This window comes from Pseudopodoces humilis, chromosome 7, assembly GCF_049639895.1.
Source record: "Pseudopodoces humilis isolate 2021_Gansu_Grassland_sample_001 chromosome 7, ASM4963989v1, whole genome shotgun sequence".
In the NCBI taxonomy this organism is placed as follows: Eukaryota; Metazoa; Chordata; class Aves; order Passeriformes; family Paridae; genus Pseudopodoces; species Pseudopodoces humilis.
The window spans coordinates 24,137,765-24,161,750 of record NC_142206.1 but is presented as its reverse complement, the minus strand read 5'-3'; the positions used below and the strand labels follow the sequence as shown (position 1 = coordinate 24,161,750).

The 23,986-nt window shown below is 43.3% G+C and overlaps 1 protein-coding gene across 1 annotated transcript in view; it reads right to left on the bottom strand.

Moving 5' to 3' along the window:
* The window catches only part of LRP4 (LDL receptor related protein 4), an 84,640-nt gene that overhangs the window by 20,151 nt on the left and 40,503 nt on the right, over positions 1–23,986 (bottom strand). Inside the window, exons 2-16 of the mRNA XM_014251869.2 lie at positions 23,088–23,234; positions 13,321–13,437; positions 11,614–11,727; positions 11,053–11,169; positions 8,482–8,610; positions 8,033–8,152; positions 7,779–7,904; positions 5,389–5,514; positions 4,771–4,905; positions 4,481–4,606; positions 3,215–3,445; positions 2,804–2,960; positions 2,226–2,443; positions 1,161–1,337; positions 477–599 (exon numbers count right to left, since the gene is read on the bottom strand). Coding sequence (XP_014107344.2) covers positions 477–599; positions 1,161–1,337; positions 2,226–2,443; positions 2,804–2,960; positions 3,215–3,445; positions 4,481–4,606; positions 4,771–4,905; positions 5,389–5,514; positions 7,779–7,904; positions 8,033–8,152; positions 8,482–8,610; positions 11,053–11,169; positions 11,614–11,727; positions 13,321–13,437; positions 23,088–23,234 — 2,163 coding nt within the window. The remainder of the gene's footprint in view (positions 1–476; positions 600–1,160; positions 1,338–2,225; positions 2,444–2,803; positions 2,961–3,214; positions 3,446–4,480; positions 4,607–4,770; positions 4,906–5,388; positions 5,515–7,778; positions 7,905–8,032; positions 8,153–8,481; positions 8,611–11,052; positions 11,170–11,613; positions 11,728–13,320; positions 13,438–23,087; positions 23,235–23,986) is intronic.

The following is a 23,986-nucleotide window of genomic DNA, read 5'->3' as shown; positions in this document are numbered from 1 at the left end:
GGCAAACATTCTTCAAAGGATGGCATAGACATCCCTCCAAATCAAATAGGTATTTAAAAATAGCTCTTGAGAATCTGGGAGATAGTTGATCTAATTCCTTCACATAGTTGCAAACTAAGAGAAATGTGGCAATGATGAGGACTGAATTTTTTGTTCATCACAGACAAAGCCACTATGGGAATTTCAGGGAGACAATCAGCTCTGCCAGGTAGCATGGTGCCAATAGCAGTCCTGAAATAAGAACCAAAGGTGGAATTTTTCTGCATCCCCACCCATGAAGCCTAGTGAGGGCAGTGAGAATACACAATATGGGAATGCATCAAAAATGTGAAGCATCCTCTGGCAGGACCCTTAATGTTTCTAACTCAGTCTATCCAGCTGCATTTCCTTGGAAACAAATGCTGCTCATGCTTAGTCCCACTGCCAGCCCTCTGCCACCCACTGAACATCTGAGCACGTGGTCCCACCTCACTTACTCTGGGCACAGGCATAGCTGCTGGTCTTGCGGAAGCCCGTGGGGCAGGCACAGGTGTAATCCTTGCTGCTTGGCAGGCAGAGGTGAGTGCAGCCTCCGTTGTTGTCCCCACAACGGTTTCTCCCTGCTCAAGTAGCCAAAGACAAAAGCAACCACATAAAGCAAAGAGTAAAGAAATGAGGAAAAACACAAGTTGAGGTGTCAAGACCACGTGGATATAACTTTCCAACCCAGAAGTTAACTGAAAATAAGGAAACATATAAACACTAAAGCACTAAATCCGTTTTTAGGGCTCAATTTTAAAATAAACATTTAAGTCAATCCATTTCAAGAGCAGATAATGGTAACTGAAGAGGAGCAAGGGAGGTGTCAATCATTACGATGCCCACTTATGATTTTTCCCCATCCCAAAACATCTCTTGTGTAAACAAACCCCAAGTATTTCCTACTGAAAGGCCTCCACCCCCGATGTCAGCAGGGGGAGCTGCAGTAACACCCAACTCCGAGGTACCGGGCCAGCAACCTCAACACGAGGGCGGTGGAGCAAGTTCTGCCTCGGCCGCGGGCACAGGCGGGGGTGTGTCCCTCATGCTGGGCTCAGGCTGTCATCTCCCGGCTTTACAGGGAGTGGGTGGTTCCAGATCTTCTACTGGCTCAAGTGAACCTCTACCCGCTCTGCAGTTACCTGCTGGCTGACGCTGAGGATGCAGCGTGTGGATATCCATAGGGAAGTGGAGTTTGTTGCGGATGATCTCCTGGTTCTTGCCTGTGAATTTGTTGGCACTGTTGATGCTCTTGGTGTGCCAGTCTGTCCAGTACAGACTATCCTCAAACACGGTGATAGCAAATGGGTGTGGGAGCCCTGTAATAGACATTCAGTAAAGAATATAATCACATCTAACATGACTCAGGCTAGCAGGGAGACAAGGAAATGCTCTTTCCACTGCCTCTTAGGCTTCACCACACTCAACCTGCTCAAATATGCTTTTACACTAATTTAACACACAATTTCTCACTGCTATCCTATAATCATAGAACATTAGAGGGATGGAATGGACCTTAAAGATCATCTAGTTCAAATCCCCCCACCATAGGCAGACACCTCCCACTAGACCAGGTTGCTCAAGGTCTTATCCAACCTAGCTTTGAACAGTGCCAGGGCTGGGGCATTCACAACCTGCCTGGGCAACCTGTTCCACCACTTTACCACCCTTACAGTAAAAAATTTCTTCCTAATACCTAACCTGAATTTCCCCTCTTTTAATCTGTATCCAGTACTCCTTGTCCTAACACTACAGTTCCTGATGAAGAGTCCCTCTCCTGCTGCCTGGTAGGTTCCCTTCAGATACTGAAAAGTTGTAATGAGGTCTCCACACAACCTTCTCATCTCCAGGCTGAACAGCCCCAACTTTTTCCCAGCCTTTGCAGGGGAGTGCACCCATCCTCTTTATCAACTTTGTGGCCCTCCTCTAGACTTCCTCCAACAGCGATGGATGCAACATTCCAGGTGGAGTCTCACAAGAGCAGAATCACCTCCCTCAGCTTGCTTTTGATGCAGCCACTGATTTGATGGTAACAAACTCCATCCCTCAGTGGTGACAGAATTCTATCCAAAGTGAAAGAACAGGAGACAAGTATAGATGCAGAAGCCATTGTGTCAAACTCAGATCAGCACTGTGATACTCTGTGGTCTTTATTGCAGAAAGCACTCCTGGAGAAAGCCTTACCTTTAAGTAAGAAAGTTACTTACCTTGGCTAATAACAGCCTTCCTATTGCGCCCATCAAGGTCAGCCCTCTCAATGACATGATGTTTGGCATCCACCCAGTACATTCGATGTCCTGCATAGTCAATGGTCAGTCCATTGGGCCAGAAGAGGTGTGTATCCGCAATGATGCGCCGATTAGAGCCATCCATGTTGGAATACTCAATGCGGGGAGTGTTGCCCCAGTCAGTCCAGTAGATAGTACTGGAGGAGGCAGGGAGAGACAAGAGAAAACTTGTGGCCCACATACAGAACCAACATCACTCCCTATCAGGGCAAAACGGTATCAGTCCTGTGACCTCGAGCATCAGACTGGGTCACAGACATAAGAGAAGTGATAAGTAACACCCAGCCTGCTGAAAATGGAAAATTGAAGGGCCTAGGGCAGGATTAAGGCTCTGAAGAGTCCCAGCATTGCAGGTTCCCCAAACAGTCAGTGCCAACTGAAGTCTTGAGCCCTGAGGTAAACTTTGCAGCCAAGAATGGGGTTTTCAATGTTCAATAAGAAGCATGTACATGGAGGGCTCTTTGGGTTTCCCCCTGGTTTTCCATGTTTTCACTCACCCCTCCATAGGATGTAGGGCAATTGCTCGGGGCTTCTCCAGGTTCTGCCACAAAAGCACTTTCCTGTGAGTGCCATCCAAGTTTGCTACTTCAATTCGAGATGTCCCAGAGTCTGTCCAGTATAATTTGTCATGGATCCAGTCAACAGCAAGTCCACCTATGTACAAGACAGAATTAAGCACAGAATGAAACTATGGATCTGCACAGAAAAATAGTTCCCTTTCTCTGTCCAACTCAGAAGAGGCTCAGTTTCTTCTCCTGCCAGCCAAGATTAGGGGGACACTCACCTCACACCCATTCCATCCAACCCATACCCTTCCTCAGGGACATGCACTTTGTTCTGAATACTGTGTCCCCCCTTTTCTCCACTCACCCACCCTCTATACTGTTGCCTTTTTTGTGATGACGCACCTGGGCTCTCCAGCCCTGTGGAAACCACCTCTTCCACATTGCTACCATTCAGATTGGCCCTCATGATGCGATCAAGCGTGACATCAGACCAGAACACCAGCTCCTTGCTGTGGTGGAAGTCAAGGGCAATAGCGTTTTCCAGGTTGTTTAGGAGCAGCGTATACTCAGAGCGATGAGGCAACACTTGTCGGATATCAATTCGATTGGCAAACAGCAGCACAGGCTCTGGCCCTAAGAATATACAGGAAGACAGCATTGGAGTATTTGACAGCATTTGACTGGGTCCTGCCTATCACTCCCTCTGCACCAAGTCCCAGAACAGAGTTTTGCAGTACTAGCAGCAGAAATCAACCCCCAAGTGCAAAACACTTCAGAAAGCTGTTTTTACATCCTCTATACACAGTTCTAACTCAAAGAAGAGCAGTTTTAAACCTTCTGGCAAACATTAACTCAGCAAGAAGTGATCATTCCAGGCCCTACCTAAGCCCACCTCACCTCAGTCTCTGAAACCATATCACTAGACAGCCACTTGGCAGCTGGACTAGGATTTCTTTTGACTATATGCATTTTCTAGCCATGCAAAAACACGTTCTACTACACCTTCTACCACAGACAGGACACAGGAAATCTGCCTCTGCCAGATATAAACTCAGCAGGTACTTCCACTGCAAAAAAAACATCCCCAAAATATCAACAACCTTTATGGATTTCACTAGGGGAATTCCTAATGAAATCTAAAGTCTTTAAATGGAATTTCTAATTCCTCAGCTCCTACATTAGAGGAGGAGTAAAGTTAAAGAAGTGTATAGGTATCTTTTAAAAAACCCAGCAGATCTCCATTCAGCAGTCATTCACAGCATTCAGGATTGGTGACCAGCACCATCGGTCAGAGCACAAGGAAGTGTGATACAACCACACTCACTGGAAAGGCTAAGTAAGACACTTCCGGAACAGAGACAGAAAGCTCATTTTGTCCCAGGTTCTGAGTCACACGGAACAACAAAGCTCTAGGAAGAGAAGGCAAGCGCTGTCTCCCTAGAAGGGAAAGGAAACAGTACCTCTCTCTGTGGTCAAAATCACACAAAATTCTCACAAGCATTTATCAACAGCATGGGCATATCTAACACAAATCCAGGTGCTTTCTTTCCTTCACGTGTTGGTTTGGCGAACAGTACAATGTTGCCAGTGAAGCACTAGAGACATAATTTTGAGAACTGGACCAACAGATGCACACCAGTTGTGTTTTTAGGTTGAACTCCCTTTTACCTAGAGCTTTGCAGCTACGCTTGTCAGGCCGCAGCTCATAGCCTTGCTCACACCAGCACTGGAAGCCTCCTTCACTGTTGGTACAGCCTTGGCTGCAGTAGCCTTCCTCAGCACATTCATTCACATCTGCATGTTACAGAGAAAGTTACCATTAGATAGCTCATCAACAAACACGACAATCTCACTGATAGATTATATCTGCTTTCATACTCTGATTTTCACCCTATCATAGCCACCAACTTCAAACATACCAAAGCAGCAGGGAGGAGGCTACTGCTCCAAAAACCCACCTTGGCATGATCGGCCATCTTCCAGGAGCCTGTAACCTGTGTGGCAAGTGCACTGCACCATCCCTCGTACCATCTGGCACTTCTGAGCACAGCCACCATTGTTGACATTGCAATTCTCCTCTCCTGTTCGTGGACCTGCGGAAGAAACGTGTGAAGATAACTGAGCTGAAACCACAAGGCAGCTGCTCTTGCCTTCAGCTGTTAGGCAGCAGTTACTCTTCAAAGCAGGCAGAACAAGAGGGGGAGGACACAAGCTGCGCTGGAAGCTTCCTCTTTGCAGCCAGAGCTCTCCTCTGCAGGCCACAACTGAACAGGACAACAGAGCTTTTACACTAATCTAACACACAATTCCTCTCTGTTTTTTAACAGAGATTAACATGCTTTTAGTGTCTCTGCAGACAAATGGTGATACCTGAGATCTTAATCTTTTCCCCATTATGTTCAGTCTTTAATTGGCAAAACCAACAAGGTTTTTTTTCCTCAATTTTTAACTTGCTCCCATTTATCACAGCTCAGACTTTCTTTCCTACACACATTCTTCAGTAGCACCAGATAGACAGACTCCCACACATTAATGGGCCTCCATTTATGTCCAAGACTGAACTCGGGAGGACTTACGGCAGTTTTGATGTGGGCTCTCATCACTGCCATCTCCACAATCATTTGCTCCATTGCACAGCTTCCTCTGGCCAATACAACGCCCGTTCCCACACAGGAACTGGTCTGGGGCACACTGAGGGGTGCCTGCAATAGAAAAAGGGAAAAGTAGCACATCACAGCTTACTGATGGAACAACAGTCATGGTGAAGAAAAGAATACAGAACATTTTCTAAGATGTGTTATAAACTTTTCAACTGAGTACAAATCCTCTTTGTGCTCAGTTGGGAGCAACAAGAGACTTCCTCTTCCCTTAAATTTAGCTCATCTAGCACTCCTTACTGCTCTGCATATTTTTATATTGATTTGGAAGTCTATAAACTCTCTGCTAGTCTGAGTCCACTGTTGCTTTACTACGAAGATCATCTGATTAGTTTATCTCAAAATGACTGGAAGATCCTGCCTTAGCTTCCTTTGGTTCCAGAATCCACAACTCTACTCAGCATGTGCAAAGGAGGAGTCAGTTCCTCACTTTAATAATCTGATCTGTCACACCAGCACAGCTATGGATCTTAAGCCTGCCTAAGAAGGAACATCTTGTCTAGCCCCAACTGCACTTTGAGGGACTTGGAATGAGATTTACATGCATCCCTGAAATCTGAGCTCAGGCAACAGGATTTCACATCACCTACACACTTCAACTTCTGCTGTTGGCAAGGAGACTACAGAATTCTTGTAAGCAAAGTAATACTGTTTGTAGGGACTCTGCCAATCTGATTGTTTCTTCAGCAATAACTGCACTGTCCTGTTGCCTCTTATTTCTTGAGCTGACTTGATTAGTGGTCCCTAAATCATCAGCCTCTGATAATCTTATGAAGATAATAGTACAATACAGTTACCAACAGAGAAAAAATCAGATTGGCAGACTGCCAGTAAACAGTGTGGAAAAGGGTAGTTGTGAGATTAACAAGTACAGTTAAGAACTACAGACACACCAAGTGGGAACATAAAACCAGACCACATGCAGATTCACTTTTCAGAGCACAGGAATACTGTATATAAAGGATTCTGAAACTTGGACTTCATTTGTCACATTGAACATAAAGATCCTTACACCAGCTGACTGTATTTTAGGAATCTTCTCTATGGCAAATAAAAATCTAACTCTGCTCTAAAACCAAGAGGATTTTAACTCTTGCTACAGACATTGGGACACCACACTATGTCGCTTAGATGAGCCAGTACACATCCTGGAAAAGCCTGTTTAATTTTCGCCACAGACCTTTCACTGTCACCAGAGACCTAATGTAGAACTGCACAACTAACTTACAGTAACTATACCTTGTGCTGGATTTGATATGGAGATAGTGAATTTCAGTGGCTTTTGAAGCTGGACATGGCTTCTTTCAGTACCTCTAAATGCCTTTGTTATCAGGATGAGGAAACAGGGTTACCAGCTTGTCTTTAAGTACGATTGCTTTTCCCAGGATCACCACACTGATTCTCACAACAGCCGACCAATTGAGTGCAGCTCCTCTCAAATGACTACAAAGTGTGCTTCTCCAGGTCCTCTAAGCTCAGCTGTCCTCATAGAACATCCACTCTCCACTCCTCAACAACCCCAAAACAAGAGTTACAGTTTCACAAATCCATTTTGTCACCCTGAAACCACTGTTCAGAATACACTGATCCAGAAGGATTAGTACACATAGCTGGGCACCTCACTAGGATGAATTCATGGACCAGTACACTCTATTCCTCAACAAAGCCTATAGGCATCCTGAAGGCTTTAAAGAAAAGCAAAGATTCTAAACATTCCCTGAATCCTACCATAACACTAGAGTGTGTTGAAACCCTCCTCCTCCCCATAACCACTATCATACAAAAGAATAGCAATATGTGAAATGAATACTAGAAAGAGTAACTCCTGAGCAAATATCTAAGGGGGAAGCTGACACCCTTAATCCTCTAAAAAAAGGCTTTATTCTTCTCTTCCACTAAATGCCCTTTTTGATTCCACTGCCTGCTAGAATTGTTCAGCAACTCTACAATGCTACAGGAAAGCTATACAGAACTATCTAGAAGGCATAAGTTAGTATAGCTCATGTGACAAAGGTAGTAACTTGGCATATTATTGATGTTTCCAAGTCTGAATGGAATTGTCCCAGAGCTCAGTGGTAACTCACAGTGTAGGGACAAGACAGGAGGATACATGATCAGAAAACACCTTCACCTAAGTTAGTTTAAGCACATAGACCTGCACAAGTTGGCAAGCATATAAGACAGTCTACAGATCCCATTCTCTGGGAAGGACAGAAACTCTAGGCTGAACTCTCTGAAGCAATACAATACCTCCTACCATCAGGATGGAAACTTAATTAGCTATTAAGCAGCAAGGTAGCAGGTCAAACCTGTGTTCTCACAGTTCTCCTCATCACTGTTGTCAGAGCAGTCATCTTCCCCATCACAACGCCAGGACAGACGGACACAGCGCCCTGACTTGCAGCGGAACTGGTCAGCTGTGCACACAGATGTTGCTGAGGGTTAAAAAATGGAATGTTAGATAAGCAAGACAGATCAGAAGAGACCCAATTCCAAATCACTGTCCGAAACACTCTTTTGCATCCACAGAAACTGAATATTTCCACCAGTTCCCAGCACTCACTGCAATTCCTCTCATCTGACTGGTCATCACAGTCAAAGTCACCATCACACCTCCAGCCAGCATTAATGCACAAGCCACTGTTGCACATGAACTCTCCAGAGCGACAAGGCTGGTGAGATGCTGCAGAGATGATAAGACACAAAAAGAGAAAACTCAGACCAGTGTAACAGTCCCCAAAGCTCCTCAGTACCACCCTTACCCTTGGTTCTGAGTAGATTTCTTCTGGAAACTGTTGTAATTCTTGTAAGCAGAATTGCACTGACCGTACAGTTCTCACTACTGTTCTCACTGTCCAGAGTTCAACAAAACCCCAAATAATGAAGAAGCCATCTTAAGTGTGAACAATTAGATTTCCATCTACACTGTAACCCCTTCTCCAGCCAATGCAAAATGCATCTAGGTTTGCAACTCTGATGCTTGAACAAGGACATCACCCTGCGCTAACTTACAGCAGTCAGATTCATCAGACCAGTCCCCACAGTCATCATCACCATCACAGTGGTAGATGTCCAAGATGCAGCGTCCATATGCACACTGGAACTCCTCCAAGCTGCAGGTGGCAGCTGGAACATCTGATGCTAACAAAGGAATGAGAGAAAAAATGTGTGAGGTGACAAGATACAGTCCAGTTTAGAGGCAACCTTCTCAGTCCCTTATTGGTTTGGCAAATATTCAGTGGAAAGAGGTTGGAAATTACTAGCCATTGCTCTATATCTCTGCATGATTTGTATTATGGAGGGGAATGCTGGTTTTGCTTCCTTGAAAAGCAGGTTAAACTTATATATAAAGACACTCATGGAAACAATGCAGTAAATACAATTTTTCTAAAAACTTACATAGGATATTAGGCTATAAAGGTGGAACTTTTCAAGAGCCATTGAATTCTAGAGAAGCAAAAAGATATGAAGGAAGAATTGATGGGAAAGCCTCAAAAAGGATCCAGGAGTATCACCTTCCATCTAATGCTTGAAACAGTATGTCTTAGTGCTAAGAAAGTGTTTAAATTGTTTAATAAACCTGAAAAAAAGATAGATAGATAGAAAAACAAAAAAATAAAAAAAAACTTAGGGATAGCTCCATATTAAGGACTGAGGCATGTCAGAATGCAAGGTTAAACCAGGGAATGATTCCTTTAAAATTTTAGCAAAAATAAGCACTTGAAGACCAAAGGAAGCAAGGAAGCAGTAGGGTGTCCAGGCCAGCACCTGACCTTTGAGGATTTCCCCCTCTCTTTCCTCCCAAGCTCTGGCCAAAACAATGATGCCTATTCAGTAAGAAGCACTGCCAGAGAGATGACCCTGGGCAAAGCCAAACAAACTAATGGTCAAGGATTTGCCTATTGCTCTCTGTTCAACAGTACACTAAGTGGGAAGGCATGAAAAATATTTTGAGTCACACACAACAGAATCTGACACCTCTTCTCATAGTATCTGGAGAATGCGCTGTACATTTCAGATATACAAGTCTCCCAACTGAGGAGTTCTGAATATAAATCTATTAAACAAAAAGAAAAGAGAGACTGATAAGAAAGAGTAATATAGCAAGTGAACTACACCTGCCTCTCCAACCTGAAGAAATGGGGACAGCCTGAAGGCATGAACTAAGAGCTTTAATTTAGTGAGTGTCAGTGGCTGGATATGAAAATGTGTGGTAATGTGTCCCTCACCAAAGGAACCTAAGTGTTTCAGTTTCCTTGAGAAAATGTAATCAGTGACTTAAATTATCATGTTGTGTGATTCAATTATAACACACACATCCCCAAAAAAAAACAAAAAGAAAAAAACCTAGACAAAAAAAGAAGAGTGTGATCCCACCTTGTCCCAGATAAATGACAAACATGATTGCAGATAAGGAAAAGATGACAACCACATTGATGAAGATAAAAGAACAGGAGGTAGCCAAACAGAACTTCTTTGCAAGTTACTTAAAATGTCTTATAGAGACAACTGCCAGCCAGGACTGAAATAGCATTTCAACTCAGAGAAATAGGAACACCACTTCTGGGTGCCCTTCCACTCCCACAGGAGGCAACGTTGGAACACAGATCTTCCCCTCCTGAGGGTGTATTCATGGCCTTTGGTGAAGTGACAGGCAACAGAACGAGAAAGGCAGAGAGCGAAAGGAGAGGGAGAGAGGCTGGCTTCCTTGTAGAGTCCTTTCCTGGCTTAGAAGTATTTGCAGCCCCTGGCTTTCTGCCAACTCTCATTATCTGGAAAGATAAAAGACAACTCCCCCATGCATCCACTCCCCCTGCCCTTCAGGAGCTGGCGGCCCTCATCCCCCTCCCAGAGCCTTTTGAAGTTTTCTGCTATCTAGAACAAATTCTGCAAAATGCCTTTGAGAGCAGGGAGGGGGAAGGGACCACTGCAAGTTCCAGAGACATGGACAGTGCTCACAGACTCAGGAGAGAGGCAGTGTGGGTCAGAAAGGGACACAAACTCCTGTGTCCCACTCGCTACAAGCCTGTGAAGGTGAAGAAAGAAACAACTGTTGCGGGTTCTCATGCCCCAACACCGCCCACCTCTTTCAGCATTGGTCACTTGTTGAGCAACATCCTGCAAAAAGCATTTAAGTGAAAAGAGACTGGGCAGATAGGAGGTGCCTTCAGTGTGCAGTATCTGAGGGTGCTTTCAATAAGCAGAGTAGCACTCCACTTCTAAAATTTCAGTCCAGAATCAGAAAAGAGGAAAAACAAGGGATAGTATTCTCGCCTTCCAGCTGCCCCTCAACTCCTTTATAGAGAGCTATATTCAGTAAAGCATAAGCCTCCTGCTTGACTCAATATCACAGCTTTGGGGAGGAAGAGAAGCAGCAAGGCACAGACAAAGTATGCCTGTGAGGTAACACAAGAGAGACACCATTCTTTTGTGCCCTCTGGGGTAGGCAGCAGAAGGTAGAGTAGCTGCCAGTACAGGCAGAAGTAACATGTTTTTGATCTCCGCTGCAGAAAACATGCCAAAACCCAAGGCAAGAGCAGGTCCAAAGGGCTAATTCCTGTGATTACAAAGGAGAGCACTTACGGCAATTCTCTTCATCTGAGCCATCCTTGCAGTCTGTGTCCCCATCACAGAACCAGTGCTCAGCTATGCAGCTGCCGTCACTGCAACGGAACTCCTTCTCTGAGCACTTCCTCATATCTGCAGAGATAGCAATGCAAACAAAGCCTTGGCTTTTTTCAGAGTACCCAGGAAAACACCACACCATCCTCTTGAAAAACTCCTAGGGCACCCACAAACAAGACTGCTCAGTAAACCATATATACCCGTGTCAGGCAGGGCCTGAGTGAAACCATCATTGTTCAATGAACTGACACAGAGTGCTGGATTCAACATGAATCCAAGGGGACTTCACAACGCTATGTCAAAGAATGAAAGGTCTCAAGTGATTTTTTCTGCCTGGCAGGTAAGCCACATAGTCCAAGATCCTAAGCAGCCAGCCCTTGGAATGGACTATCCCACAAATTCAGCCCAGAAGAGCCAGCTGGGAGCCTTAGCCATGTTCAGGGAATCCTACAACTGCACAGGCTGGACTCCGCACAGCTCCTTTTAAAGTACCGTGAGGGCAGTATTTACATTACTCACCACACTGCTCATCACTGTTGTCCCCACAGTCATTGTCACCATCACAGTGCCACAGGCTGCGAATGCAGTACCCATTCTGACATGAGAACTCATCTTCCTCACACTCCCTTGGAGCTGCAAGGACACAACAGGGATAAGGTGAAGGCGTGGCAAGAAGATTAAGCTTGCAGAACAGCAAATGCGTGACTTGTTACAAGTCAAGCAACATCATCCTCCAAGGACATGGTGATGCTGGAAAGTTCATTTTCCTAACAAATACCAGGAGAGCCACTGGGAGATTTCTTGAGTGTTTCTTTTCCACTCCATTCACACACCAACAGTACATCAGACTCTAGAACCTAAGGTTTAGGTTAAAGGAAGTAGCTGGAAGAGAGAGATGAAGCCACCCATCCTATGCTGGTATGTATTCTAGCACAGTCCCAAGCCAGATTCAAGATAACCCTTCACAGAAAAAAGGTAATTTTTAAATGAACTTAATTAATTTAACTCTTTTTAAATGAGTTAATAGTCCCAAATATTATCTAAAAAATAACTGCTAGCAGTGTTGTATTTCCACCTTGTTGACAACAATGTTAAAGCTGTCTTCAAAGCAAAGGACAGGTTCATTGAAGAGGGAGAGAGAAAATTTGAACTTCCTCTTCTGAACACCTCAGTATTTGCAGCTTCATTCACTCTTTTTGCCAGTCTCCTAAGGAAGCTTGTCTGCAAACCAGTAAGGAAAGGGACTGCAAATTTAGCACCCAAGGACTTCAATCCAATAGAAACCCTCTTATGGTTACGGCTAGTCTGAATAACCCCCCAGGAATCCCTCATGCACAGAACCTTGTCTTTCTCCTTTCATTAGTCTCCAAATCTTTTGATTATACCCATCTTCACTGTCATCTTAGAAATGAGGGCATTTCAACCTTTTACAAAAAACAGAAAATCAATCAGGCCTACATATATTTTCCTTCATGAATATATTTGAATAGACTGGAAAACTGAGCTTAGTCCTGCATTCCAGAGCATCACACAGGATGTCAACCCCTGAACTTTGCTTCTCAGTTCTTTGCCCAAAAAAGCAGGCAAAGATCATGGTTATACTGATCAGAAAATGAACTCATTTCCACGCATGCAGTGGACATGGAACACTTTACAGTCAAGAGCTTTATTTCCACATTTCTTCAGATGGGGTTCCTCCATCAGAGTCACTCTGGAGCGCCACACACACAGCTCTGGGTAGGTAGAATTCCTACAGCACCATCCTCTCCTCAAGGAGCCCTGTTTGAAGGGGCAGGATGCTGGTGACAGGCCAGCACTGCAGAAAAGTCAGACAGTGGAACCTGAGGCCACAGGAAGTCAGCCAGACAGGGAGTTCAGTACGATTTGGCAGGGGTTAGGTGTTTCCACTAACAGGGGAGGGCATGAAGCCCAGCTCAGGGAAGTGCTTCATGGGACATTAACTAGCAAGGCTGCAGGGCATAAATGGTTCTACAGCTGGATGGAGAAGCATCCCCTCCCCCAAGACAGGCAGCTGAACAGCAAGCCAGGTGCCAAGGTAGCAGGGCTTACAGGTACACACCTCTGTCACAGGCAGAATATAGCTTATTACAAAGGCAGAGGTCCAATTCAGTGGATAGATTCATACATTCCTGTAATAAAAAGGGTCAACTTTCCCCAGTCACAGCAGGCAGGCACTGCACCCACCCTCTTCCTTAGGTGACTTACGGCAGTCCTGCTCATCAGAGTCATCCTCACAGTCATTGTCTCCATCGCAGACCCACGACCGGCGGATACATTTTCCATTGTCACAGTGGAAGTCCAAGGGGGAGCAAGTGGGCAGCACTGAAAGAGCAAAGAAACACCTCATGGAGCTGCAGCCAGCTTCCTTCCTGAAACAAAGTTCCTTCCCTCCTGAGGGAGCAGAGCTAAATCTCTTAGAAAAAAAGAGACAAAATTTCAAGTCATCAGGAAGAGCTGTTCCTTAGAGGAGGGCCAGGGTAGGTCTATAGCTCAGCAGTCTCTCTTCCCCAGAGAAACACTGACCTTTCCACAATAAAGTAGCTGTTGCAATTCCCTCGCTGAGTTCATCCTTGAGCCTGATGTCCTCCCATAACTGCACTTGTTTTATAACTAGCAAAATTAAACTATCAATATCTTCCCTGCATGATTCTCGGGGCAGTCCATCCTGTTTCTATTACACAGCAAGTTCCTTAAAATGAGAACTATAAGAAGCAATGTTTTGACTTTACAAAGTAACATGCTACAGTGTGTTTCAGCATGGGGACTCTCAGGTTTTTTGTCTAAGAAATCTGCAAGAAGCTGAGAGGCAAGAATCCACTGCTGGGGATAATTTGCTGTATCTCAGGCGTGAACAACAGAGTCCAGACCTTGCTCGGGGTTTCCAACCAGAAAGGATGGAAGAAGGGGACAGACATGGGATGATGCTTCCCTACGCAGGAGTCTGTTTGCAATGGAGTGGAACCACAAATCCACAGTGTCTGAAGAGGCCTGAAGCCACAAAGCTGGAATTCTAGGGGGAGCATCAGTCCTTTCCCCCACAGATGAGAGGAACACTCAACCCCAAAAGGTTCATGCTTTTAAGTGCTGCCAGCTGTGGTAGGCAAGGGGCTGCACAAGATTGTTCCTGACAGGTGTGTTCTCCAAAGAAAGGCATTTACTCGGCGATGTGACGAGGCAAGGTCTGGAAAGGCTACTGCCTGAAACCCTTTCATCCCAGCCCAGTGTGCCGACAGCAACTCCCATCTGTCACCAGACAGGCCAGCCCTTTTCTGCTATGCTGCTACTCCCTTTCCTGCCAACACTATCCTGGAGGTGGGAGTGAGAGCAGAGGGAGGTGGGTAAAAAAGGAAGGTGAAGACAGCAGCCACACACAAAAGGATGATGATTTAATAAGGAGAACAAATAGCCACATTTTCAGGTTTTCCAGCTTTCTCATCCCTCTGTTTCCCCCTGACCCAGGACTGCTGCCAGTGTCCTGTTAAAGAAGCATGGATTATACATTCTAAATCATTCACTGCTCTACATAGTAAGTCCTTCAACATTTCTCACCAAGGCCCTGCCCTAAAAGCCCCCTTCTGTAAGAATATATTAGGGTAGATAAATTCAAACTTTCTCTAACATTCATTTTTCTTACGACAAATTCAGATCATCTTCTCAGCTGTTCCTGTAGCGTGGCAGGCATTTCTGTATCTGAGGACATCATTGCAGATGTGATTGCTCTCAAAATTCAAAGAATTTGGCACTGGCCCTTGAGAAAAGGCCCTTCCCATCATGTCCAGGCTACCCCATGCAGATATCTACCTATCTCATATCCAGCTACTTCTAGGCCCCGCAGGGGTATGAAAGAGAGGGAAGCACAAAAATCTGTATTTTTCCTCTACAGGTTTGACAGCACCCTGATCTTCCAATAGCTGACCCTTTTCCTTACATTACACTTTCTCTAGGATGCTGCAGCCAAATGAAGGAGGAGTTTTTTCTTCTTCCTCAGAGCAGGTATAAGTAGAAAACTCTCTGCTTTCCAAACTCTGCTTCCAAATAAAACCAAGACATTTTTGGATACAGATGATCAGACCTCTCTACCCCAAGCACAACTTCCAAACACTGCTCGCTGAGAAAAACCTCTCTGGCCTCAGCTGCAATTTCAGGACTAAGACCATCCTCCCAGCATATGCTTTAGCATGACTAATCACCAAAGGACTGCATAGAAGCCACCTGGAAGGGAATTTGCATGCTCACTCTCCAGGGGAGAATTCTTCAGGCTCCCAGAGGGTTAAGCCATTAGCGCTGGTTCAGAGCGGATACCATTATCCCACTGAACTGCTGCATCCCTTCATGAGGTAACAACATAAAATGAAATTCCACCCCTACAGGGAGTAGTTCAGCCAATTTCGTACTCCCCCTAGATATAAAAATCAAGCTTCAAGCACAGGGGAAGAAAGCAAAACACAAACTGCCATATACAAAAGAGGACCAAACTCCCCAACCCAGCAGAGAGCAAGTGTGTGCTAGCCCAGACATCACTGGGGTGGGGGCAGGGTGGGATTAAATCTCCTTCTACAGGAGCTCTTCTTTAAAGGAGGAAGAAAAACCACAAATCCACTTAAGACCAAAAAACCCAAACTAATGAATGAGGGCTGATGTCTCATAGAGCAGAGGAACTGCCAATGGGATCAGGGCAGGGATCCACACAACCTTGTAACCTGAATCTAATAATGGTCAGAAATAGATGCTTCAAAAGAAAATGCAAGAAATTCTAGGAGCAGCTTTCACATGAAGGCAATTTCTTGCTAATCCCCCTCTTCCTAGCTCTGCCCTCCCAATCCCTTCCTACTAAAAAGTGCACTGCTTACACAGAAACATTCTTGTTTCCTTCCATTTGTTCTCAGTACATCAGATTCCAGTTCCACTGCACAGCCCTTTGCTCTAGGGTTGTTACTAATCAGCTCTTTTCTTGGCCATTTACTACTTCATATTTTGATGAGTTTTATTTCTGTGGAGTTAAAGCCAAGGCCATATCACTAGCCCACAGAGAATGTTTAATATTGCTTAATTATATTAATTTTTTATTATTTATTTTATTATTTATTTTCAATATTTCAGTCTTTATTATATCTTATTATATTTATTCTAATATAATTATATTAATAATTATATATGTTTAATTATATTTAATATTAAATACATTCAAAGTGTTTGGAAATTTGAAGGTAAGAGAAAATTCGAAAGTCAGGAGGTCACACTTAGGACACTCAAACAACCACCACTATCTATGTCTTGCTCTGACATAAGGGAACAGCTGTACAGTCTGGTAGGTGTATTGCTTTTACTCATATATTAATTTAAAATAATTTTAAAAGCCATAATCAGAAGACAGGTACATGCAATACAAATGAAGTAGCAAGAACTCTTTTCACTGGCAGAGGGGGAACAAGACCGCTTCATCTTGCTGGAGGACTAGCTGGATTAGCATCAAGAAGACTAGAAACTGAATCTCCATAACCTCATCCCAGCTTGATATTGATGCATGACCCTGGGACAGTTCTACCTCTTTAGCCCCCTTCTCCAACCTGTAAAATGACGGGCATTTATTATTTTCTGAAACAGCTGCAAATTCTTCATAGGCATTGCTTCCACTGATAAGAAAACAATCAGAGATTGTAGTAACATGCTTTCACCAGTACTCACAGCAGGATTAGGCTATGCCAACAGTAAACACAGTTAAGCCTCAACCTCCCCTTCTCTGCTCAATTCCAGATGGTTCTCTCCATATCAATGCAAAGAAACAGTATGTTCCTGAAAGAGATGAGCAAAGGCAAGCCCCAGGATGGAGTTGAAGGTAGGCAAATGCCCAGACAGGGACTAACTTGCCTCCCAGGCAGAGCCAGAGGCAGGATGGGGAGCAAACCCAAAGAAGGGGAGCCAGTGGGAAGAACTGGGCAGCAACAACTAAAGAGAGCACATCTGTCAACTGACAGTGAGCGATACAAAAAGGCCTTTGAACTTCCAACCATTTCCCTGAGCTCATCCTCTGCATGGTCACACTGGACATCATCCAACGTTTCAGAAAAGCTAGGTCTATCATAAGCCTGCTATTCCTCCCCCTCTCTCAACTCCTATTACACAGGACACTCTTTTATTGCCAAGCAGAAGGAGAAGGGGGAGGGTGGGGGAAAAGGGAAGTTTATAAGGTGAAACGCAGACTGAATCACGTCCCACTGTCCTTTGAACACTTTATCCCTGTTGCCTGTGGTGAGCAGGTTGCTTTGTACCCAAGGACAGCAAGCAACTGCTGTTCAGAGATCTGGAACGCAGAGAGGCTTGAACAATACTGGCTGCTTAATCAGACAAACTTTCATTCACATGAAGAATGAGAAGTTAATTTTTTTAATAAATACAAAAGAAACCTTAAAAAATTTCATGCTACCTACATTAGAAAAGTGCAGCCTGACCCCCAGCTGTGTTCATATTCATGCATGTGTATAAACACATACATGCCTGCAAACAGATCTGTTTGCTGAGATCTGCAGCACAGCTGGCAAAAAGTCCGTGGACAAAAATAAAGGAGGTTAGTCCACTCTCAGAAAGGAAAAGGAGACGTTGCATTTTACTAACAAACATTTTGGGAAATCTAGTTCCAGAATAACATAAAATGTTTTTGCACTGCTGAACTGTATTTAAGAATGTTGCCAGTCAAAAGAAAAAAAAAAATTAAAAAAAATTTTAAAAGACTATCAGCATCCAATCTTTCACAGCCCTTTGATCACAAGCACTCTGCCTGAGGCAGCATTGCATTAATTCTGGTGCCTTTTAAAGGAAACACACATTCTCCAGGCCCAATAACACGACAAAGTCGCAGATATGGAAGTGGTGTGTTTTCAACAGAACACTGAACTCTTGACAAGAGTTCCTAGTTTTTAAAACTTGAAGTTTAGAAGTGAAGCTTCACCTGAGCCAATGCATCTGAGCTCAAGACTTGTGATTAAGTGAATGGCAGAAGGAAAATTATTCTTTCAACGTTTTCATTAATTTTAATACAAGACCTGTGACATTTTTATCCTAACCTCACCTTAGAAATTTTTGTTGTGGGGCTGATGAGCAGGTTACACTGATAGTCCTGCCTGGCAGGGAAGAGATCCTCTACCGGGCTTGAATGAGTTGTAACTCAACAGGAACTGCGTAGAATTTCTCCGTGAGATGGGAACAACAGATCACTTTCATTAATCTTTCAGGTAAAAGAAGTAAATTTTTCTTCAGTCCCTTCAAAGGAAGAAGTATTCTACAACAGTGCACAGAGCTAAGCAAGCAAGTCTGTGTCCCAAAAAGTAACACGTTTACAAGTTAATTATGTATGATATATATCTAAAATTCAGAGCAAGAACACTTTTCTGGGGGGATGGTTATGGGGAGATTTGGTGTATCTTATGAGAAACAGAACTATTTATCAGTCCTCAGGCTAAGTTTACTCAGTTATCCTTTCACCCTTGCCACAGGAAGTAAGACTCATTCACACCACGCAGGACTTCAAAGGGCATGCAGGAGGGCAGAATGAAAACCATTCCTCTGCTTGCGTGCAGCTTTCGTTAGGGACAGGCCAAAGCAGTCTCTGCTGGCACAAGGCAGGAAGGCAGCTGAACTCTGTGCATGTGCAGCGAGGGCTTCCAAGCCAGACGCTGTCAACAAGCCAGAGAGCTGACACCAGACAGTCTATGGAGCTGGCATGACAGCTGGCAGGTTGCTTATTGCTATTATTACTACAGGACTCCAGCTTGTAAACATGATCCAGAGCAGGAAGCAAACATGTCACGGAATAATTGGCTTCCATCACAGATTCTAATATGCAAGGAGAAGAACTTCTGTCACAGGTTAGCAGAGGCAGGGCTCCCCTAAAACCAATGGAAAATACCTATGGAGAGGCAGATGTTCTGAGGACACAAATACAAATGTAAAGTGTCTGGGGTGTGCAGAAACAGTGACAGATGAGGAAAAATTTAGTGCAACCAACTCAAAAAGTGGTAATTTCTTTTATAGTGTGCAACAGACTATTAAAAAAACAATCAAAATAAAACACACCATATATTTTAAGAATTTATCTTAAAACTGAAAATGTCTCTCAAAAGGACTGTTTCCCATGTCTGCTCCTGTTTTTCATAATTGTAACTCCACTCACTACCAAGTATCTTGCTTTTATTTTTTTACACCACACACTGCATTTCAAGCTGTTATTCTTTAACCAAAATGACAGATTACCAATTCAAGGCTAGAAAGTTGCATTAATACAGAATTTAGCAAACTCCAATCAACTACTCAAGCATATATAAAGTACTGTAGACACAGGTGCAAGACTGAATCTTGACCTGCTAAATTAACTCCCAACCTGTTTCACTCTCTTGCTTTATTAAGAGTCCAGTAGTCCAGTGTCTTCCCATTTTCCTCTCTTATTCCCAAGGAAGTAGACAGAACTCATTCTTCTTATTGTATTGGCTTATAGTATAGATATGAGCATATGATACACCGAAGAAAAGTACACTTTAAAAAGGTATGGTTGCAGCTTTATTTCTCTGGAAAGTTTGGACATTGGAGAAAAAAGAGAATCCTCTAACTCCAAAACTAACTTGCAGCAGACCAGTGGAAAGGTGAGATTCCTTGCAAACACATCTCTTCCAATCAAAGACTTCTACTCGATATTGTAATTCCTGCCTGTAAAACCCAGAGCTGCCCATCCATACAATTGCTGGAAAAGAATCTTCATAGCTCTAACATCTCAGAAGACTCCATATAAAGTGGTTGCAGACTGAGGTTCCTAAGTCAGAAAAAACAACTGGACCCACTCCAGCATGAAGACTAGCCATCAACTATGGCTAAAAAACCATGTTTTTTGAGGAGCTTCTTCAATAGGCCTTAGTAAATCTGGGGCTTGCTGGATGACTTAATCAGAACAATCCAAATCTTCAGTTCAGTATTTGTATTACAAGAAATTTAATCATTTCAGTCAATAAATAAAACCATAAATCAAGTTCAAAACAGAGAAGCTCAAAATTTTACTCCAACCAGGAAACTTTCTGCGTGTCATAGACAAACAACCAGGAATGGAAAGAAAAATTAGTGAACCAACTGTTCTCATGTACTATGTGCATCACTGCTGATTCGTGAAAAGCTTAAACTGATTTAAAGTTCAAGTTGCTGTTCCAAGGACACAGCACTTGAGGTGTGGCCTCACCAGTGCCAAGTACAGGGTATCCTTCCAGGATGCCATTGGCCTTCTTGGCCACTGGAACACACAGACTAGATCATGTTCAGCTGCTGCTGACCAGCACCCCCAGGTCCTTTTCTGCTGTGCAGCTTTCCAGCCTGTAATGCTGCCTGGGTTTGTTGTGACCCATGGGCAGGACCTGACACTTCACCTTGTTGAACCTCGCACAGTCTCAGCCCATCAACCCAGCCTTTTCCTCATCCACTAACTGGGTCATCTTGTCATAGAAGGAGATCAGGTTGGTTAAGCAGGACCTGCTTTTTGTCAAAGCTATTGTCTAGGCCCAATCCCTGGTTGTTCTGCACATGTTGTATGATGGCACTAAGATGATCTGCTCCATGACCATCCCTGGTACCAGGGTCAGCCTGACAGGCCTTTAGTTCCCTGGATGATCCTTCCAACTCTTCTTCTAGATGGGCATTTTATTTGCCAATCTCCATTCAACTGGAACTTCTCCAGTTAACCAGGATTGCTGGTAAATGATTGAAAGTGGTTTGGCAAATTCTTTCTCATTCTCTCTCATTACTTTTAAGTGCATCCCATCTGGGCTCATAGACATAGCATGCTGGTCACTAACTATTTCCTTCTGGAAAATGGGAGCTTCACTCAGCTCTCTGTCACTGAAGTCCAGCTCAAGGAACTGGGTACCCTGAGTACAACTGGTTTTGGCATTAAAGACTTAGGCAAAGAAGGCATTAAGTAACTCTGCCTTTTTCTCATTTCCCTGATACTATGCTACCCTTCTACATTGAGATAATGGTAAAGACTCTCCTTGGCCCTCCTTTTGCTGCCAATGTATTTTTATAGATATTTTTTTTGTTGTCTTAACTGCAGTGGCCAACCTTCTTATAAACTGAAAATTAAAAAAGGCAGAAGTCAAACCCAGTTCCCACATTCTCTGCATCACTTTATAGTCTGTCTCTTATATGTCTACCTCTATTTTATATTCTTCCCAACCTCCAGTGTCTGAGAATATCAGTGGATTGCTCACACTTCAGTACTACTTCCTAATTTGCACAGTTTCCATTCAAATAGATACAGGCCAGATCTCCTTAATATATTATATCTTGTGCTTAATATATTATATCTGTGCAAGGCCAAAAGGTTCCTCTCTTTCAGGTAACAGAGAGAGAGACATGATGCATCAGTTGATGATTCCCATCTTCAAGAGAAAAGCAGAAGAAGGCAGCATGAAAATAAACATTCTTCCTCAAAACACAAAATCTGCCCCTACTTGTAATACAAAGACTTCCCAAACAAGAGATGGCATATTCATCTTTAACAGCCCTTAGTGGAATATAGGTCCATAAACTTGTCAGATTGCCATTTGAGAATGTTTTAAGTTTCAATGTTTTGTGGCAAGGAGATTCACAGTTTAAGCATATGTTGTATGAAGCAACTCTTGTTAGCACCTCCTGTAGTTCCTATGGAAGATCTTATCCTTCCCACCACCCCTAAGTCCTACCATGCCTGCTTAGCTTGAAATTTTTGGAGCTGAAACTTGTTGAATTACAAAGAAAATCATATCAAGAAGTATCACTTGTCTAAATCTTTACTGAGCCCACCAAAAAAAAAGTTAAAACAACCTCACCACCATCCCCCAATCTCCTTGCCTACCTGCAAAAACAAAAGAACACCAAAAAAAATTACTTCTGTGCTTGGTAAAAAGCCGGTAAAACCAGCTTAGCTATTGGATATGCCTTACCTCCCCAAGACTCAAGGTCTTCCACATTACTCAACTTTTGCAATATTTTAAGAAACTAGAATTGAGAAGGAAGGAAATTTTCATGAAGCTGGGTTGACACGTCTACATTTAATGAAGAAGAGATTCTTTAAGACAATATTTAAAAGACTAGGAAAGCTCCTTCCTACATGGTAATCAACAGCAGCAACCAGGGAAGGTTAGAGAAAGATCCAGCAGGGGAAGATAAATTTTTCTCTCATGCCCATTGCTAGGAGCCTTAAATTTTCAGCTCTAGGGCAACTTTTAGTAAGGGAGTTCCATGAGACCAGGCCTTTTTTTCCACTCTTCAATTCAACCATGCTCTGTGGAATCCAAAGAGATGAGGTAAAAAAGGAATTTTCTTGTGCCTCCATAGAAGAAGGCTTTCTCTATTCATCTCTATTATGCTACACCCACTCAGAATGACATTTCACATATTTCACTAGTACTCACCTAGCTGGGCTCAATTACACAGATGCCCACACTATGCAGATACACAGTACCTTCAAGGTAACCTCTCTCAGGATAGCCCAAGACCAATGAATGTTATTTCAGTGTTTGCCTTCCCGCCCTTCACAGGGCAGCCAGGACAGAAACTAGAATGTTACTTAAGAGGGTACACACCCTCAATATGCTTCTTCACGCTTTTTATTTTCCATTAATATTTACAGCAAAATCATATAATTTAATTCAGAGATAGTGCTTTTGCAAGGGTGGAAAAATGAGAGGTACTTTTCTCTGTCCCTCCTCTTCCTCTAACATAGTCATGTCTTACCACCATCTAAAACTAGCTGCAAAAAAAGCCAAAGCTGGGCTTTCACATTGTTTTGTATCAGTGTACAATGGCTTTGTTTGACTCTGAGTCAGTCAAAAGCACATCATCTACAATCAAAAACTTTTGTCATACAAATGGTAGGATGTGCCTGTAAAACAGGAAAGCACCTGCAGAGAAAAAGATATTCAATTTTCCCCAACACAAGTCAAGGACGGTATTCTTACTGCAGCCATCTTCATCACTGTGGTCCCCACAGTCATTGTCTCCATCACATTGCCACTGAGCAGGGATGCACGTGCATTCACCAAAAGCACTGACAGCACAAGTAAAATGATTACGTCCACAGGAGCACTCAGTGCTACTTGTAACACCTGTAAAGGAAGAAAAAAAAGAAAGTTGTTTTGAAGAGATCCAATCTATTCTAGAGTAAATATTGAATAGAAAGTGACATCAACTCTTCTCTGTGTATGCATTACTGTGTTATGAACACATCCTTGACTGCAAAGGAAAATATTCACCCTCCTCACTTGCTGAAATTGAAGATCAATTACTATGCGCAGTTTCATGGAAACAGGCTCTTTGAAGTCAACAGCAAAACACAACTTGCCAAAACGAGACTTGGGAATCAGCTGAAAAAAAACTCTGCACTAATCACAAACATTCAAGGAATGCCAGGTATCAGAACACCCCCCTTATTTTACAAACTCAGTCTTCTCCTAGACCACAGCACTGCTGCTGCTTTTCACTTAGTTCTGACACCACAACACAAGGGGAAAACTCTATGAAGTAGAATCCTTGCTATTTGAAAGGTCTTCTCCAAACCCTAAACTTTATAGATACAAACCTTTTGCATGTCACTATTTTAGACATTTCAGACTCCAGTGAAAATGGAAAAAAAATATTTTATTATTTACCTGTAAACATTAAACTGTTACATAGGCTGCACATAACTGATATTTTTAAGAGCAAGAGGATTTTCAGCTTTACAAACTGACCAAAAGAAAATGTAGTCCAAATGACAATCCATAGCCTGATAAGAATATTTTTTTCCAGCCTTAAAGTTAGCCTAAGGACCTCCCAGCCCTCCTTTCCCACCTTCAGAACAATACTCTAACACAACTCT